The sequence below is a fragment of the Mustela putorius genome, unplaced genomic scaffold, assembly GCF_011764305.1.
Source record: "Mustela putorius furo isolate JIRA1106 unplaced genomic scaffold, ASM1176430v1.1 tig00000228_pilon_pilon_pilon, whole genome shotgun sequence".
In the NCBI taxonomy this organism is placed as follows: domain Eukaryota; kingdom Metazoa; phylum Chordata; class Mammalia; order Carnivora; family Mustelidae; genus Mustela; species Mustela putorius.
Window position 1 is genome coordinate 4,019,050 of NW_025421322.1, and position 20,593 is coordinate 4,039,642.

At 35.3% G+C, this 20,593-nt stretch overlaps 1 protein-coding gene across 9 annotated transcripts in view; it reads left to right on the forward strand.

Annotated features, from left to right (window-relative positions):
• Positions 1-20,593, forward strand: part of VPS13B (vacuolar protein sorting 13 homolog B) — a 762,523-nt gene that overhangs the window by 83,108 nt on the left and 658,822 nt on the right. For all 9 annotated transcript variants that reach the window (XR_006606124.1, XM_045077980.1, XM_045077982.1 and 6 more), the window contains exons 9-13: positions 8,020-8,115; positions 8,586-8,708; positions 9,175-9,312; positions 10,228-10,315; positions 19,053-19,244. Coding sequence is in view for 8 of the 9 variants with exons in the window: in XM_045077980.1 (XP_044933915.1) it covers positions 8,020-8,115; positions 8,586-8,708; positions 9,175-9,312; positions 10,228-10,315; positions 19,053-19,244 (637 nt within the window). In the remaining variant the exon portion in view is untranslated. The remainder of the gene's footprint in view (positions 1-8,019; positions 8,116-8,585; positions 8,709-9,174; positions 9,313-10,227; positions 10,316-19,052; positions 19,245-20,593) is intronic.

A 20,593-nucleotide genomic window follows, 5' to 3' on the forward strand; every position in this document is an offset into this window, starting at 1 on the left:
GAATAAATAAAATCTTTAAACAAAAAGAATTTTGATGTTTTCCTTTTACACATTGAGGCCCTTCATCCATTTTGAGTCTATTTTCATGTGTGGTGCAAGGAAATGGTCCAATTTCATTTTTCTGCATGTGGCTGTCCAATTTTCCCAACACCATTTATTGAAGAGGCTGTCTTTTTTCCATTGGACATTCTTTCCTGCTTTGTCGAAGATAAGTTGACCATAGAGTTGAGGGTTTATTTCTGGGCTCTCTATTCTGTTCCATTGGTCTATGTGTCTGTTTTTGTGCCCGTACCATGCTGTCTTGATGATGACAGCTTTGTAATAGAGCTTGAAGTCCGGAATTGTGATGCCACCAACTTTGGCTTTCTTTTTCAATATCCCTTTGGCTAGTCAAGGTCTTTTCTGGTTCCATACAAATTTTAGGATTATTTGTTCCATTTCTTTGAAAAAAATGGGTGGGATTTTGATAGGGATTGCATTAAATGTGTCGATTGCTTTAGGTAGCATAGACATTTTCACAATATTTGTTCTTCTAATCTAGGAACTTGGAACATTTTTCCATTTCTTTGTGTCTTCCTTAATTTCTTTCATGAGTACTTCATAGTTTTCTGAGTGTAGATTCTTTGCCTCTTTGGTTAGGTTTATTCCTAGGTATCTTATGGTTTTGGGTGCAATTGTAAATGGGGTTATATCACTAATTTCTCTTTTTTCTGTCTTCTTGGTGATGTAGAGAAATGCAACTGATTTCTGTGCATTGATTTTATATCCTCACTACTAAATTCCTGTACAAGTTCTAGAAGATTTGGAGTGGAGTCTTTTGGGTGTTCCACATATAGTATCATATTATCTGCAAAGAGTGATAGTTTGACTTCTTCTTGCCTATTTGGATGCCTTTAATTTCCTTTTGTTGTCTGATTGCTGAGGCCAGGACTTCTAGTACTATGTTGAATAGCAGTGGTGATGATGGACATCCCTGCCGTGTTCCTGACCTTAGCAGAAACGATTTCAGTTTTTCTCCATTGAGAATGATATTTGTGGTGGGTTTTTCATAGATGGCTTTGATGATATTGAGGTATGTGCCCTCTATCCCTACACTTTGAAGAGTTTTGATCAGGAAGGGATGCTGTACTTTGTCAAATGCTTTTTTAGCATCTATTGAGAGCATCATATGGTTCTTGTTCTTTCTTTTATTAATGTGTTGTATCACATTGGTTGATTTGCAGATGTTGAACCAACCTTGCAGCCCTGGAATAAATCCCACTTGGTCGTGATGAATAATCCTTTAAATGTACTGTTGAGTCCTATTGGCTAGTATTTTGGTGAGAATTTTCGCATCTGTGTTCATCAAGGATATTGGTCTGTAGTTCTCTTTTTTTATGGGATCCTTGTCTGGTTTTGGGATCAAGGTGATGCTGGCCTCATAAAATGAGTTTGGAAGTTTTCCTTCCATTTTTTTTTTTTGGAACAGTTTCAGGAGAATAGGAATTAGTTCTTCTTTAAATGTTTGGTAGAATTTCCCTGGGAAGCCATCTGGCCCTCGGCTTTTGTTTGTTTTGAGATTTTTGATGACTGTTTCAGTCTCCTTACTGGTTTTATATGTCTCTAGGAATGCATCCATTTCTTCCAGATTGTCAAATTTGTTGGCGTAGAGTTGCTCATAGTATGTTATAATTGTCTGTATTTCTTTGGTATTAGTTGTGATCTCTCCTCTTTCATTCATGATTTTATTTATTTGGGTTCTTTCTCTTTTTTCTTTTGGATAAGTCTGTCCCGTGGTTTATCAATATATTAATTCTTTCAAAGAACTAGCTCCTAGTTTTGTTGATTTGCTCTGTTGTTTTTTTTTTTGTTTCTATTTCATTGATTTCTGCTCTGATCTTTATGATTTGTCTTCTCCTGCTGGGTTTAGGGTTTCTTTCTTGTTCTTTCTCCAGCTCCTTTATGTGTAGGGTTAGGTTGTATACTTGAGACCTTTCTTGTTTCTTGAGAACGGCTTGTACCACTATATATTTTCCTCTCAGGACTACCTTTGCTGTGTCCCACAGATTTTGAACCGTTGTGTTTTCATTATCATTTGTTTCCATGATTTTTTTCAATTCTTCTTTAATTTCCTGGTTGACCCTTTCATTCTTTAGAAGGATGCTGTTTAGTCTCCAGGTATTTGGGTTCTTTTCAAATTTCCTCTTGTCATTGAGTTCTAGCTTCAGAGCATTGTGATCTGAAAGTATGCAGGGAATGGTCCCAATCTTTTGATACCAGATGAGACCTGATTTAGGACCAAGGATGTGATCTATTCTGTAGAATGTTCCATGTGCACTAGAGAAGAATGTGTATTCTGTTGCTTTGGGATGAAATGTTCTGAATATATCTGTGATGTCCATCTGGTCCAGGTTGTTATTTAAGGCCTTTATTTCCTTCTTGATCTTTCGCTTGGATGGTCTGTCCACTTCAGTGTGGGGAGTTTTAAAGTCCCCTACTATTATTGTATTATTGTTGATGTGTTTCTTTGATTTTTTTATTAATTGGTTTATTAGTTGGCTGCTCCCACGTTGGGGGCATAGATATTTAAAATTGTTAGATATTCTTGTTGGACACATCCTTTGAGTATGATATAATGTCCTTCCTCATCTTTTATTATAGTCTTTGGCTTAAAATCTAATTGATCTGATATAAGGATTGCCACTCCTGCTTTCTTCTGATGTCCATTAGCTTGGTAAATTGTTTTCTACCCCCTCACTTTAAATCTGGAGATGTCTTCGGGTCTAAAATGAGTTTCTTGTAGGCAATATAAGATGGGTTTTATTTTTTTATCCATTCTGATACCCTATATCTTTTGAATGAGGCATTTAGCCCTTTAACCTTCAGGGTAACTATTGAGAGATATGAATTTAGTGCCATTGTATTGCCTGTAAGGTGACTGTTACTTTATATTGTCTCTTTTCCTTTCTGATCTACTACTTTTAGGCTCTCTCTCTGCTTAGAGGACCCCTTTCAATATTTCCTGTAGGGCTGGTTTGGTGTTTGCAAATTTTTCAATTTTTTGTTTGTCCTGGAAGCTTTTTATCTCTCCTTCTATTTTCAGTGACAGCCTAGCTTGTTATAGTATTCTTGGCTGCATGTTTTTCTCGTTTAGTGCTCTGAATATATCATACCAGTTCTTTCTGGCCTGCCAGGTCTCTATGGATAAGTCTGCTGCCAATCTAATATTTTTAGTATTGTATGTTACAGACTTCTTTTCCTGGGCTGCTTTCAGGATTTTCTTTTTGTCAGAAAGCCTTGCAAATTTTACTATTAAATGACGGGGGGTGGACCTATTCTTGTTGATTTTGAGGGGGCTTCTCTGTACCTCCTGGATTTTGATGCTTGTTCCTTTTGCCACAAAATGGAAATTCTCTCCAATAATTCTCTCCAATATACCTTCTGCTCCCCTCTTTCTTCTTCTTCTGGAATCCCAATTATTCTAATGTTGTTTCGTCTTACGGTGTCACTTATCTCTCGAATTCTCTCCTCGTGTTCCAGTAGGTGTTTGTCCCTCTTTTGCTCAGCTTCTTTATTCTCTGTCATATGGTGTTCTATATCACTAATTCTTTCTTTTGCCTCATTTATCCTAGCAGTGAAAGCCTCCATTTTTGATTGCACATCATTAATAGCTTTTTTGATTTTAACTTGGTTAGATTTTAGTTCTTTTATTTCTCCAGAAAGGGCTTTTATATCTCCCGAGAGGGTTTCTCTAATATTTTCCATGCCTTTTTCCAGCCCGTCTAGAACCTTGAGAATCGTCATTCTGAACTCTAGATCTGACATATTTCCAATGTCTGTCTTGATTAGGTCCCTAGCCTTTGGTACTGCCTCTTGTTCTTTTTTTTTTTTGTGGTGAATTTTTCCATTTTGTCATGTTGTCCAGATAAGAGTATATGAAGGAGCAAGTAAAATACTAAAAAGGTGGCAAAGACCCCAAGAAAATACGCTTTTACCAAATCAGAAGGGATCCTAAATTGTGCGGGGGAGAAAGGGGATAAAAAGAGGTTCAGAAAGAAAAAAAAGAAACAATTAAAAAAAGAAAATGAATAAAGAAAAAAATATAAAAAAGAAAAAAATATATATATATTAGATAAACTAGTTAAAAGACGTTAAAAAAGAAAAGGGTAAAAGTTAAAAAAAATTTAGCAGCAGAAGAAAAAAAAATTGAAAAAGAAAATTGAAAAAATTGAAAAAGAAAAAAAGAAAAAATTCACTGCAAGACAAAGAATCATGGGGAGAAAGCCATGAGTTCCGTGCTTTGCTTTCTCCTCCTCAGGAATTTCGCTGCTCTCCTTGGTATTGAAACCGCACTCCTTGGTAGATGAACTTGGTCCTGGCTGGATTTCCTGTTGATCATCAGGGGGAGGGGCCTGTTGTAGTGATTCTTTTTTTTTTTTTCAAAGATTTTATTTATTTATTTGACAGAGAGAAATCACAAGTAGATGGAGAGGCAGGCAGAGAGAGAGAGGGAAGCAGGCTCCCTGCTGAGCAGAGAGCCCGATGCGGGCCTTGATCCCAGGACCCTGAGATCATGACCTGAGCCGAAGGCAGCGGCTTAACCCACTGAGCCACCCAGGCGCCCTGTTGTAGTGATTCTTAAGTGTCTTTGCCCCACGTGGAATTGCACCGCCCTTACCAGAGGTTGGGCTGAGTAATCCGCTCCGATTTGCTTTCCAGAGCTTTTGTCCCCTGAGCGCTTTCTATAGAGTTCTGGAGAACGGGATTGAAAATGTGGCTTCCCGGTCTCTGCCCAGAGGACCTGAGAGCTCGGGGCCCCACTCCTCAGTACGCCCTCAGAGAATAGCACCCAATTACTCCTGTCTCCTTGGCCTCCGGCCGTGCTCTGAAGTCACTGAGCCTGCAACCGGTTCAAGGTAACCCCGAGCTGAGAGCTCACTCCTTGGCTCTGTCTCTGTAGCCGGCTTCCCCGTTCCAATACCTGCAAGCTTTGTGACACTCAGACACCCCCGATCTTTCTGTGACCCTGCGGGACCTGAGGCCAGGCTGACCCCACGAGGGCTTCACCCCAGTTTAGCCTCTGGAGCGATGTCCCTCAGTGGAACAGCCTTTTAAAAGTCCTGATTTGTGCTCCGTTGCTCCATTGCTTGCCGGGAGCCGGCCCTACACCCTGCGGTCTATCTTCCCGTCAGTTTGGATTCACTTCTCTACCAGTCCTACCTTTCAGAAAGTGGTTGATTTTCTATTTATAGAATTGCTGTTCTTCTCTTCGCTCTCCCGTTGGATTTGTGGATGTTTGCAATCCTTAGATAAGCTATCTAGTTGATCTCCTACTACCTGAAGTAGTCTCAGCCCACTACTTCTCCGCCATCTTGACTCCGTCCTCTCTCTCAAATGTTTAAAAAAAAATGTTTAAAAACACACACACACATAGCCAACCATTGCCAACTAATATTACATGTATTGTTAATTTTATTTTTTAAATGTGTTAACAAATTTTTTTTCATGATATTATCTCTGCATTTAATAGATGTTTTTGGCCATAATGATTTTAATTGCATTAATTAGGAGTATATTCAAATTTCAGTTCTAGAAGATAGAAACATCTTAGTAACAGCAGTGTGAATTAACATTGTGTTGAGAACTTAAATTTTACTTACAAGTTTTCTTGGTGTAATTTTTTTTTGAGTGTAGTTGATATACAATGTTACATTAGTTTCAGCTGTACCACATAGTGATTCAATATTTCTATACCTTATGGTATGCTAACCACAAGTGTAGTTACCGTCTGACACCATACAACACTATTATAATGTCATTGACTATATTCCCTATGCTGTCTGTGCCTTTTATATTCCCACGACTTGTTCATTCCATAATGGAAGCCAGTATATCCTTTACTTATTCATCCATTTTGCCTGTCACTCTACACTCTTCCCCTCTTACAACCATCAGTTTGTTGTCTGTATTTATTGGTCTGATGATTCTTTTTTGTTGTTTTTTTTTCATTTGTTTTGTAGATTCCACATAAGAGTTAAATCATATGGTATATTGCCAGTTTTAGTTGACCCAAAAGAAGTTATTTTTAATCTAATTTTGTGAGGGAATTTTAGGATTGTTAGTAAAGTTCTGCCTTTTCTGGTGATTTTTGCATATTTTTGTTCAGTTTGAAATTATTCTGGTATATATCTGCTCATTGATGAGAATTGTATTAAACTGATTCAGAATAGTTTGTATTTACACATAAAACTTTTATAGACTTTTAGAGCAGTACTTGTCATTAGTTAATACATCTTTTAAAAATTTAGAACATTTATGTTTCTAAAGTTTGTCTAAGTGAAATATGTTGAGATTTAGGAGGAAAACATTAGAATTCATTGTTCAGCTTAGATTCAAAGAATGTATGGAATTAATTTGTGGTTCATATTTTGGTCAGAAAATAAGGTCATGTTTCTAACATTAGCATTCTGAACAGTTGATATCAATCCAACAAAAATCATGCCAAATTAAATGTAGCATTTAAAAAATCATGTTGAAGATTGTTCTTGTAATGTTTGAGTCCTTTTAATCAATTAATTGCTTTTTCTGTACAATAATTGTAGACAGCTGAAGGGTGATCAAGTTTAAAATACTGAATTTTACTTTAGCATTTTATAGAATTGTATTTTAAAATAACAACATTGTGTATACCAGTTCAAGAAGCATCTAAAAAATAAGGGCTTGTATATAAACTTTTTGTTACAAAAAATAAAAATAATTAGTTGATTTTAAGCATAAATAAGTTATCAGGCTTAAAATGAAAACTTTCTGGTTTAATAAGTTCTATTTGACTTAAGTTAAATACTGTTTCTTTTTTTAATGTGATTTTTTACTTTGCCTTAATGTTTGAATAATATATCCATTTCACAAGAGTAAGGAAGGGTCTCATTAGTAAATATGGGCAGAATACCTTTGAAAAAATAAATACTTTGGATCAGTTTTAGGTTTACAGAAAACTTGCTACGTATAGAGAGTTCACATAGATTCCTTACTCAGTTTCTCCGTTGTTAACATCTTATACTATCATAGTACATGTATCAAAACTAGGAAGCCAACACCGGTGCATTTTTGTTAAATTCCAGATTTTAACTGAATTTCATAATGTTGTTTTCCCTAATATGATCCAAATCAGGATACCACATTGCATCTAGAAAAGTATGTCTTAAAAAATAATTTATCTAATTTTATCTAGATACATACAAGTAATGTGTTGTAAGCTTGAGGAGTGCAAGGGGTGTTGTTGTGGTTGTTGTTTTTGCAGTATCTAGATTAGTACTTGTTATGTAGCTCTCACTCATTAAGTATTTGCATGATCAAATGAGTCTGAGACACATACTTTTTTTTCCACCTATTTTTAAAATTTTTTTAATAAATATAAAATGTATTTTTATCCCCAGGGGTACAGGTCTGTGAATCGCCAGGTTTACACACTTCACAGTGAGACACATACTTTGAGAGTAAAAACCATGAACCTACTTCCCTCATAGAGCTAGATGAAGTTTTGTTAAATTTATTCGTGGGTGTTGTGTTGTGTTTTGTTTTGTTTTGTTTTAGTTTTCTTTCTGATGAAAACTTTGGGAGAAATTTTGGAAATGATTGAACTAACTGGTTGAATTTGTATGGTATATAAAATGAATAGAGGTTAAAACATATGTAAATTTTTGGCAGGACTATATGAGTTTTGGCAGAATATATGAATATATGAGACTGTTATAGCTACATAGCTTTTACCTTTTTAAGCAATATTGATGTGATATAAAGATGTTAAATAAAAATATGATGGTATTTAAATTCTCTATTTGAACTTATACTAGAATATTCAACCTTTATACCATGGATAATCTGTTACAGCTGTTTTTGTTGCACCTGTTTTCCTGCTTAATAATTAAATTTCCTGAATCTTAAAATTGGCCCTGTTTCCATCAATTCATCACAGTAATGACAGTTTATTGCTATCTAATACTAATTTCACTTATTTAATATTCCTTTATTTTTTTTTAGCTCACTGAAATGCAAGCTGAGAGTAGTTATTATAGCCCTCAGAAAGTAAAATCCAGAGAAGTATTGTGTTGGGAACAAGAAGGAACTACAGTTGAGGTAATCTTTCAATATTGAACATATATATTTAAAACTTTTTTGAATGGTCCTTATGTTAATATTTAATAAATGCAGGCTTTTATCATAGTTGTGTGTTTTAAAATATATTCACATTTTTTTCTATTTTAGGCATCAGTAGTATTGGGTTGAAATAATTATTACTTTAACAGATTCTACTATAACATGCAACATGAATTCTTTCATTTTTACATTTAACTTGTGTGAGCTCATATGTATGTGTGGATTAATGTTCATAAGGTTCCAGTCATTGAGGGTACAGAGATAAGTAAGATGTTTCTTAATTTAGTAGAGTTTATGATCTGAGGAGAATAAATTTGGAATGTCTATAATCCTAAAGAAGTTTCTACTAATTCAGTAATTCTACAAGGAAAGCCTGTAACTTTTTTGAGCCTGTAACATTTTTATGAAATTCAGATTCTTAAGTTCTAATGTTTCTTTCCCTCTTACAGGCCCTTATGATGGGAGAGCCTTTCTTTGATTGCCAGATTGGTTTTGTAGGTTGCAGAGCCTTGTGCCTTAAAGGAATTATGGGTGTTAAAGATTTTGAAGAGAATATGAATAGAAGTGAAACTGTAAGTCAAATTCACCCCCTTTCCCCCTTTTTTGGATAGAATACAAGGATAATGAAGTGCTTATTGAAGTGTTTAACCATACCAAAAAATCTGTTAGACTGCATATATCTTTGGCTTAAGAGAGGAACTTTACTGTTTTCCCCTGTAAGAAATTACAGAGCTCAGGGGAATTCAGAAAGTTGGTAGCACTTAACACCTGGACAGTAGTTCCAAATACTTTCCAATTCATAAATGTTTCTTCTTTCTTGTTTATGGCAGCTGCTTGGAGTTCCTTTTTAGTTTGTTAAAATGTTCTTTGCCAAGATAGGCAGTGAAAATGGAGACAGCATTCCTTGGCTTTTTACAGGATTTAAAGTTGTAGTGATTTCTATTGACTACTGAATGGGTTTTATAAAACCAAGGTTTTATTTTCTTTAACAGTTAAATGATTTTTCCTCCTGTTCAAAAATTTTGCATTTATTTTCAGGAAGCCTGTTTCTTTATTTGTGGTGAAAATTTGAGTATGAAAGGGTTGACATATCTTACAAATTCATTGTTTGATTACCGAAGCCCAGAAAATAATGGTACTCGTGCTGAATTTATCTTGGATGCAGCTCATCATAAGGTCAGAGAATATATATTTGAGCCAATTTCTAGGCTGTGTTTAGGTGGACATTTTGTGTGAATACTTGTAATTGCTATTTTTCTTCTCAAATAACACATTTGAATGCTAGTTGTTTATTGAAGCATTTAGAATATTTTTGTCCTGCTTCTACATCTAGAGAAGTTTGATTTGTACACAGAGCTCTCTACTTCTGGATACTGTGTAGTCAGTTTGTTTATCCGTTCCCAACTGTCAAAATAGTCATGGGGGAAACTTGTAGAATGATCTTTTAATTGCAGTTACTTTGGGATTTGGCATTAATGGGAAGAGATGAATTTCACATTTTATTATGTATGTGTCTTACTGTTATTTGAATTTTACATGTAAAATTAATGTACTTTTAGGGACTAAATTTAGAAATTCAGAAAAGGTTACCTGAAGATTAGTATAAAAGAATAAATAATACATATTTTAATGCTTTTTACTACATTTACTTTTGTAAAGAATTTAATTTTAATTTGCATATTTCCATATATTTTAAATATTTTAGGTATATCTTTAGTATTTGAGTTTCATATAAGCATACTGGAATATGTAAGGTTTAAATGTATTAGAGAGTATTAGACAGTTTTGTGATGGTCATGGTTGTACTATCCTATTCCATTATAGGTATTCATTAACCAGACATTACTGATAAAGTGGTCAAAATGTCTAGTAGAATTATGGATGCTTTCTTGTGTTGTCTTTAGTAGAGTTAACATTAACTTTCTTAGAAATGAATTCTTTGGATAGCATCTGTTCTTTTATTTTGGTAATCCTTTGAGTTGATATTTGAGTTCTATATAAAGATGTATGTTTGATTCTTGACTTATCAGGTTTTAAACTCAGTCTCTTTGATACAATGTGTGTTCTGTTTGTTTTCCTTTGTGCCCGCAGGAGATATACACTGAGATAGCTGGAATGCAAAGGTTTGGGGCTTTTTACATGGATTACCTGTATACAATGGAGAACATCAGTGGCAAAGGTACTAGTTTCTTTCCTTTATGTTTGCTTTTCCTTGAACAACAGAAACAAAAGACTGTTCAGGCTCAGTTGGTCCTCGACGAGCTGTAATCTGTTACATCAGCTTTACCTTCTGTTACTTTGGAGAATGGTGTAATTATAATAGCATGTTATAATTTTCTTAGACACTTAGATTTTTAGTCCTTTCTTTGTGTAGTTGATTGAGAAGACATTTTATATAACCAACCAGATTTCGTTCTGTTGTGTGCCAAATATTAAAATTTTGATACATCGGATTTCATGTTTCATTAAGTTGTCAAAAAGCATAAACATTTCCTTTTCTGTATTAAATACATTTCAAAGTTTATGTAGATCTTTTTATTTAAAAAACTGTTGTTTCAAGCAGAATAGTGGAAATAAATTCTTTTGAAGATTATGAATATTGTTTTATATGTTTTATAAGCAATCATATGTTTTTAAAAATTTTATTGATTCTTTACATGTTCATCAGTATTCTCTGTTGTGCTTCTTCTCATCTTTTTTCATATTGGAACCTTATGAAAATAGGTTTATCCTTTTTTGTTTTCATATATTAATGATTTTTATGTGTTAGATGATGAGTTTGATATAGTGAATGCTAAGAAGACCAAAGCATTTTTTAGGAGAATAATAGGTAGTGTTTATACACTTAAGTAAATGATTATAATATAGCACATTAAGAACAATAATTAAAGTGGAGAGTTAAGAGAGGTCTAGGTCAGAAAGTGACTACTTTTATGGATTGGGTTAAAGACTTCACAAAGGAGTTGATCATGAGAAATCATTGTTTTGTTAGATGAAAACAGAAGGAAAGAGCAGTAACTTTCTGTTTCCTCCTTTTGTAATAGATTTCTAAATGTTGGTATCTCATTGATCAAACCTTGGGTTTACTTCTTTCCCTAAACTCTTTGCTGAGGTTCTCTCATTCTTTTCCATTGATTTGTACCTTTAATATGTTGTTGATGCACATATTTATAATTTTAGTCCAGATTTCCTTCATTTAGAATTAAATATCCATTACATATATGGTATTTTTACTTCTTTATGTATCTCACAGATATTTCAAAACTGAATGTGTTCAAATAGAAATATTAAAATCCTTATGACTGCCCCCTGCCTTCTGCTTTTCCCTTAGTTTCAATATTCTTGTCTTGGAAAATTGTTCTTCTGTATTCTGGTTGCTCAAGCTAGAAGCCTAGGAATCATTGTGACACACTTCTCTCCTAGCTTCTGGTCCATCAACACATTTTTGTCACATTTCATCTATAGATGGTCAGTGACTTCTCATAAACTCCACTGTTACTACTCTCTTCTGATCTGTTGTTCTCTCTACATTTTAATAGCTTTTTACTGGCGTCTGTCTCCCCATGCTTTCAGATTAGTTTAATTCTGTGCATCAAACACTCACTCACTGACTTTGCATTGCTTTATTTAAAAATAATGTTTAAATTGTGTACCATATTTTGGTCTTGAGTTACTTGGAGGATAGTGATAACCACTAAGGAAGATAGATACAAGTAGGATTTTTGGAGGAAAAGATGTGTTTGGAGGTACCTATGGACATTGAGGTAGAGATATTCAGTAACCAATTATATATAGGAAAGGGCAACTAAGAACTTCACAAATTGTTATAGTGTCGTAGTTACCAAATACAGGATGGTAGGTTTCTTCTGGTTCAGTGTGAAGTCTTCTGCATGTGTTATGGATTCCAGATCTTGTGAGGAGGTGGAATATCAAGTAGTTGTCCTTCAGGGGAAGGAAAAAAGCACTAAAAATTTATTATGTGCATATGTTGCTACTACACTTTCAAAAAGATAGAAGCATAGTTTATATTTGCTTATGTATGTTCAGTGTGAGAAACTGGTAATTGGTTAACTTTTAAATTTTTCATATTTTTCATTTCCAAGAATAGGATACAGTGTTACAAATATTTTAGCCCTTAACTTTTTTTCCAACAACTATTAGAGTATAACATACAAATTGGAAATCTCTATATGTTTATATATGGAATAACAGAATTATAATGGAAATACCTGTGTGTAATAAATTTAAATTATTTTTTGTCTGTGGTCCTGAGACTAAAGATTAAACTGCAATCCTTTGTTTGAAATTATAGAAAAGTAATTTTGAAAAACAACTTTTAAAAAAGTTATTAGCAAGTGTGGACACAGGGGCACCTAGGTGGCTCAGTTGGTTAAGCATCTGCCTTTGGGTTAGGTCATGATCTCAGGGTCCTGGGATCGAGCCCTGCATCAGGCTCCCTGCTCAGCAGGGAGTCTGTTGCTCCCTCTCCTTCTGATTTTCCTCCCTGCTTATGCTCTCTCTGTGTCTCAAATAAATAAATAAATTCTTTAAAAAAGTGTGGATACAGAACTTTTGTGTTTAAATGGGCCTTCATAGATTCTAAAGGTATTAAGTGCTGGGAAGCCTTACTTGCCTATTTCTGTTTGAATAAATAAAGTGGCTTAAGAATTAGAAATTACCAAGCTGAGGAGTCCAGGAGTCCAAGGTGATGGAGGAGTAGGAGACTGTAGTTTTGTCTGGTCCTAGGAGTTCAGCTTAGATAGCTTTGAAATCATTCTGAACCCCTGCAAACATAATTGGAGATCTAAGAAAAGAATAGCTGCACCTCTACAAATAGAAAAGCAAATACTTTCTGCAAGAATGACAAGATGGAAAAACCACCTCCCAAAAGAGGACAAGAGGGAGCACTGACTACCAGGGACCTAATCAGTATAGATATAAGCAAGATGTTGGAACTAGAGTTCAGAATAACAATGATAAAGATAACTAGCTGGGCTTGAAAAAAGCATAGAAGACACTAGAGAATCCCTTTTGGTAGAAATAAAGAAATAAAATCTAATCAAGTTGACATCAGAAAGGCTCTTAATGAGATGCAGTAAAAATTGGAGGCTTGAACTCCAATTCTGAGGCAGAAGAGAGAATTAGTGATATAGAAGACTAAGTGATGGAGAATGAAGAAGCTGAGAGAAACACCTGGTTGGCTCAGTCAGTTAAACATCTACCTTCAACCCAGGTCATAATCCCAGGGTTCTTGGATCAAGTTCTCTATCAGGGTCCTTGCTCAGCATGGATCCTGCTTCTCCCTCTGCTTGCTGCTTACCCTACTTGTGTGCTCTATTGTTCTCTCTGACAATTAAATGTATAAAATCTTAAAAAAAAAAAAAAGTTGAAGAAAGAGAAAGAAACAACTACTGGATCATGAAGGGAGAATTCAAGAGACAAGTGATACCAGAAAGTGAAACAGTAGAGTAATTGGGATCCAGAAGATGAGGAAAGAGAGAGCAGGGTAGAAGGTATATTAGAGCAAATTATAGTGGAGAACTCCCTAACTGGGGGAAGGAAACAGGCACTCAAATCCAGGAGGCACAGAGAACCCTCCTCAAAATCAATAAAAATAGAACAACACCTCAATATATAATAGTGAAACTTGCAGATCTCAGAGACAAAATCCTGAAAGCAGCTTGGGACAAGAAGTCCGTAACCTACAAGGGTAGAAACATTAGAATGGCAGCAGACCTATCCTCAGAGACTTGGCAGGCCAGAAAGGACTGATATGATATATTCAGGATGCTAAATGAGAAAAATATGCAGCCAAGAACACTTTATCCAGCGAGGATGTCATCAAAATAGAAGGAGAGATAAAAAGCTTCCAGGACAAACAAACTAAAATAATTTATGATAACTAAACCAACCCTGAAGGAAATATTAAAGGGGATCCTTTAAGTGATCAGATAGCCCAAAAGTAACATAGACCAGAAAGGAACAGAGACAATATACAAAAACAGTGACTTTATAGGTAATACAGTTGAACTAACTTCCTATCAGTAGTTGCTCTGAATGTGAATGTACTAAATGCTGCAATCAAAAGACACAGGGTGTCGGATTGGATAAAAAAACAAGGCCCATCATACGCTATCTTCAAAAGACTCATTTTAGACCCAAAGTCACCTCCAGATTGAAAGTGAGGGTGTGGAAAACCATTTATCATGCTAATGGACATCAAAATAAAGCTGGGATGGCAATCCTTATATCAGACAAATTAGATTTTGAACAAAAGACATAAAAGATGAGGGACACTGTATCATAATTAAAGGGTCTATCCAACAAGATCTAAGAATTGTAAACATTTATGTCCTTAACATGAGAGCAGCCAATGACATAAACCAATAACAAAATTAAAGAAACACATTGATAATAATATAATAATAGTAAAGGACTTTAACACCCTCCTCACTGCAATCGACAGATCATCTAAGCAGAAGATCAAAAAGGAAACAAGGGCTTTGAATGACACACTGGAGCAGATGGATTCACAGATAAGTTCAGGACATTTCAACCTAAAGCAACAGAATACACATTCTTCTCAAGTGCACATGGAACATTTTCCAAAATAGACCATATCCTGGGTCACAGATCAGGTCTCAATTGGTACCAAAAGATCTCCAGAATAGATCACATCTTGGGTCACAGATCAGGTCTCAGCTGGTACCAAAAGATCATCCTCTGCATATTTTCAGACCACAGTGCTTGAAACTTGAACTCAATGACAAGAGGACATTTGGAAATAACTCAGATACATGGAGGTGAAAGAACATCCTACTAAAGAATAAATGGGTCAACCAGGAAATTAAGGAAGAATTAAAAAAATTCATGGAACAAATGAAAATGAAAACAAAACTGCTCTGAACCTTTGGGATGCAACAAAGGTGGTCCTAAGAGGGAAGTATGTAGCAATACAAGCCTTTCTCAAGAAACAAGAAAGGTCTCAAATAAAAAACCCAACCCTACACCTAAAGGAGCTGGAGAAAGAATGGCAGATAAAATCTAAAGCCAGCAAGAGACGAGAATTAAGAAAGATTAGAGCAGAAATCAGTGAAATAGAAACCAAAAGAACAGACCAGATCAATGAAATTAGGAGATGTTTCCTTGAAGGAATTAATAAGATTGCTAACCCCCTAGACAGACTTATCAAAAAGAAAGGAGAAAGGACCCAAATAAATAAAATAATGAGTGAAAGAGGAGAGACTAGTACCAATAACAAACAAATACAAAGAATTTAAGAACATATTTTGAACAACCATATTCCAACAAATTAGGCAGTCTGGAAGAAATGGATTCATTCCTAGAGATGTATGAACTATCAAAACTGAAATGGAAAGAAATAGAAAACATTAATGGACTCATAACCTGCAAGGAAATTGAAGCAGAAATCAAAAATTCCACAACAAACAAGAGCCTAGGACTGGATGGCTTCCCAGGGGAATTCTACCAAAAAGGTAAGTAATACCTGTTCTTCTTTCAAAAAATAGAAATAGAAGAAAAACTTCCAAACTCTATGAGGCCAGGATTACTTGATCCCCAAAACCAGACAAAGACTCCACCAGAAAGAATTACAGACCAATATTCCTGATGAACGAGGATGCAGAATTCTCACCAAAATACTAGCCAGTAGGATCCAACAGTACATTAAAAGGGTTATTCACCACAACCAAGTGGAATTTGTTCCCATGCTACAAGGGTGGTTCAACATCCACAAATCAATCAACATGATACACTACATTAATAAAAGAAAGGACAAGAACAGTATGGTCCTCTCAATAGGTGCAGATAAAGCATTGACAAAGTACAGCATACTTTCTTGATTAAAACTCTTCACAGTGTAGGTATAGAGGGAACATACCCCAGGATCATAAAAGCCATGTATCGAAAGCCCACAGAGAATCTTGTTCTCAATGGAGAAAAGCTGAGAGTTTTTCCTCTAAGGGCAGGAACACACAGGAATGTCCATTCTCACCAGTGTTGTTAAACATAGTACTAGAAGTCCTAGCTTCAGCAGTCAGATAACAAAAAGAAATAAAAGGCATCTGAGTGGGCAGAGAAGTCAGACTCTCACTGTTCACAGAGGACATGGTATTCTATGTGGAAAACCAAAGAACTCCTGCCCCAAAATGCTAGAACTTGTACAGGAATTCAGGGAAGTGGCAGGATATAAAATCAATGCATAGAAATCAGCTGCAATTTTATATACTAACAATGAGACAGAAGAAAGAGAAATTAAGGAGTCAATTCCATTTACAATTACAAATCCCCAAACCCATGAGATACTTAGGAATAAACCTAACCAAAGAGGCAAAGGATCTGTACTCAGAAAACTAAAAGAACACTCATCAAAGAAATTTGAGGAAGACGCAAAAAAATGGAAAAATGTTCCATGCCCCTGGATTGGAAAAACATATTGTTAAAATGTCTTTGCTGCCTAGAGGAATCTATCTATTTCAATGCAGTCCTTATCAAAGTTCTGTCAACTTTTTTCACAGGGCTGTAATGTACTAAAATTTGTATGGAGTCAGAAAAGTCCCTGAATGGCCAAAGGAATGTTGAAAAAGAAAACCAAACCTTGATGGCATCACAATTCTATTACAATTCTATTGTATTACGAGCTCTATTACGAGCTCTATTACAAAGTTGGAATCATTAAGACATTATGTTACTGGCACAAAAACAGCCACATAGATCAATTGAACAGAATAGAGAACCCTAAAATGGATCTTCAGCTCAGTGGTCAACTCATCTTCGACAGAGCAGGAAAGAATATCTAATGGAAAAAGGACCTTTCTCTTTAACAAATGGTGTTGGGAAATTGGACAGCCACATGCAGAAAAATGAAATTGGACTTTTCTTTTGCTATATATAAGAATGGACTCAAAGTGGATGAAAGGCCTAAAAGTGAGATCAAAATCCATCAAATCCTAGAAGAGAACACAGGCAGCAGCCTCTGTGACCTCATCTACATCAACTTCTGGCTAGACATGTCTCTAAAGGCAAGGGAAGCAGGGCAAAAATGAACTATTGGGACTTGACAAAGATAAAAAGCTATTGTACAGCAAAAGAAACTAGAAAAAAACAAAAGACAACCTACAGAATGGGAGAAGATACTTACAAATGTCTTACCAGGTAAACGGCTAGTATCCAAAATGTATAAAGAATTTCTCAAACTCAACACCCAAAGAATAAAAAATCCAGTCAGGAAATGGGCAGAAGATGTGATCAGGCATTTCTCCAAAGAAGGCCTACAAATGGCCAACAAACACATGAAAAAATGCTTCACATCACTTGGCATCAGGGAAATACAAATCAAAACCACAGTGAGATACCCCCTCAAACTGGTGAGAATGGCCAAAATTAACAAGGCAAGAAACAACAGATGTTGGTGAGGATGTGTAGAAGTGGAACCCTCTTATATTATTGGTAGGCATGTAGGCATACAGGCACTCTAGGAAACACTATGGAGGCTCCTCAAAAAGTTCTAAATAGGGCTACCCTATGGCACAACAGTTACACTATTAGGGATTTACCCCAAATATACCAAAGTAGTAATCTGAAGGGCCAGCTGAACCCCAGTGTTTATAGTATGATGTCCACAATAAGATGTGTATATATATACAATGGAATACTACTCAGCCATCAAAAAATATGAAATCTTGCTATGTGCAATGACATGGATGGAACTAGAGGGTATTGTGCTAACTGAAATAAGTCAGAGAAAGACAATTATAGAATTTCACTCATGTGGAATTTAAAAAACAAAACAGGGAATCATAGGGAAATAAAGGGGAAAACAAGATGAAATCAGAGAGGGAGACAAACCATGAGAGACTCTTAATTATAGGAAACAAACTGAGGGTTGATGGAGGGGAAGGGGGTAGGGGAATGGGGTACCTGGTGACACAATATTACTATGTCAGTTGTATCTCAGTAAAGCTAAAAAAAAAAAAAACTAGAAATCACCATATGTTGTCATTTATAATGTGGAGTTATGTATTAAGAACAAATCTCTAATGTATGGAGTATACATATTAGTTAAGGAGAAGCACCTGTAGGTAGAGCCAGTATTTTTTTTAGAAGATAGCCGTTGGTTTCCACTTCAGTATATGGGTAGATAAGGGATTGAAGAATTTGGGGTTTGTATCATGTAGTCATAGTAATTTTGGTTTAGAAAAAGTTGGTCATAGTAATTTTGTTTTAGGAAAAAGTTTAAAGCCAGTAAAACCCATTGTTGTCTTCCATGATCACTATACAACTGTCACAGTGCCCTGTGAACATTTTTTTCAGCAAAATTTCTAAGATGAAATAGTAAAATGTAATTTCTTCTACTCAGCCTTTCTAATTAACATCATAGTATTGTGTATAGAATTATTGGATATTAGCCAGTTAGATTTTAGAGACTAATTTTCTAAGAATGAGCATTTAAATTTTGTTGCACTTCTTGTAACATTAAATAGATTATGGGAATAATTGTTATTTGAAGCAATGTTTTTTTGTTAATAATCACCATCTCATTTGTGTAGAGAAAAATGTAGATTAACAGTGTTCTTTGTATTCAGTCAGTGGAGAATTTTTTTAAAAAAGATTTTATTTATTTATTTGACAGAGAGAGAGAGATCACAAGTCGGCAGAGAAGCAGGCAGAGACAAAGGGGGAAGCAGGCTCCCTGCTGAGCAGAGAGCCCGATGTGGGGCTTGATCTCAGGACCCTGAGACCATGACCTAAGCTGAGGGTAGTGGCTTAAGCCACTGAGCCACCCATGGAGAATTGGTTTTAAGGCATTAACCTATAAGCTAAAAAGAGAAGAGTAATATTACAATTTAGTGTATCCGATTGCTTAAAATATTAACATGAGATGTGGTTTCTTGTAGGTTCTGCAAGTCAACAAGACTTTTCTTCAGGAAAAAGTGAAGATATGGGAACGGTTCGGGAGAAATCTACAAAAAGCCTTGTTATAGGTCCTCTTGATTTTCGTTTGGATAGCAGTGCAGTACATAGAATTTTGAAAATGATTGTTTGTGCCTTGGAACATGAATATGAGCCATATGGTGGGCTAAAACCAGGTTTGTTTTTGTCTTCATTTTGAATCTCTTGCTAGTTGATTTGAATGATTATAAAATCCAGTTTGTTGTAGTTTGCTAAATTACACTTTTTTTGTGTAATTTGCCTGTCTGATTTTCATGTATTTAGTTGTATGTAGAAGTTATGGGAGAGGTCAAGATTTGGAAATTATTTATATAAGTACTTTATTTACCAGTATTTGTCAGGATTTTAGTACCACACTTTTGTATACTTTTCCTCATGTATATTTCTGAAATAATGATCATTTTCCCACTTCGTGGTTTCTGAAGAGCAGACATGAAGATGGACTCTGAACATACAAGCTTAGCTTTAAGGAGACATAGCTCTTACTGGTAAAAAACAATTTGTGGCTTACCTAATTTTTTCAATGTAGCATGAAGCTGTCAGAGTTTCCTAAAATACAAATTCATTTTTTATACAATAAAGCACTCTCTATTAGGACATAATAGCACATACAGGACCCCCCTGACATTAGACAATGGCTTGAATTCTGACTCCTGCTTTTAGTGTTAGGAAATTTAAGTAACATAACTGATTTTTCATTTCTCTTAGCAATGAGTTTAATTATTGGGCTAGTGATGGTTAAATTGTCTCCTCAATATCTATTATTCTCTTATTTTATAGTAAAAGAAGTTTCTATGATAGCAATTCTTTTTTTAAAAATTTTTATTTATTTATTTGACAGAGATCACAAGTAGGCGGTGGGGGGAGGGGGAGGCAGGCTTCCTGCTGAGCAGAGAGCCCAATGTGGGGCTCAATCCCAGAACCCTGGGATCATGACCTGAGCTGAAGGCAGAGGCTTAAGCCACTGAGTCACTCAGGTGCCCCCTATAATAGCAGTTCTTATGATAAAATTAAAGATAACACATTCCAAGTATAGTCACAGGACTTGAGGTTCTGACTACTGGATGGGAGCAGAACTTCAGTTAAGTGAATTTTGGGGCTGTGACTTTAAAAGGAAATACACACACTTTAAAAGGAAATACACACACCTTCCTTTTTTTTCTTTACCCTTCCTTCTGGGTGGAAAAAAATTATAATGGCAGGAGCTGGAGCTGCCATCTTTGACTCTGAAATGAAAGTTGCATGCTGAGGATAACAGCAATAAGATAGCAAGAACCTGGGTCTTTGGTTGCATGGTAGCACTGTTATCTCTTTACACTTAGATTGTAATATGAAATAAATTTCTGCTGTTCAAACTTTATTTGATTTTTGTCATAGCAAATTTATTCTTACCTATGTATTACACTGGTAGGACCAACTTCCAAAGATCAGTGCATGTAAATAGCATGTAACATTGTGTCTAGTGCATAAGAAGTGCTTGGCATGT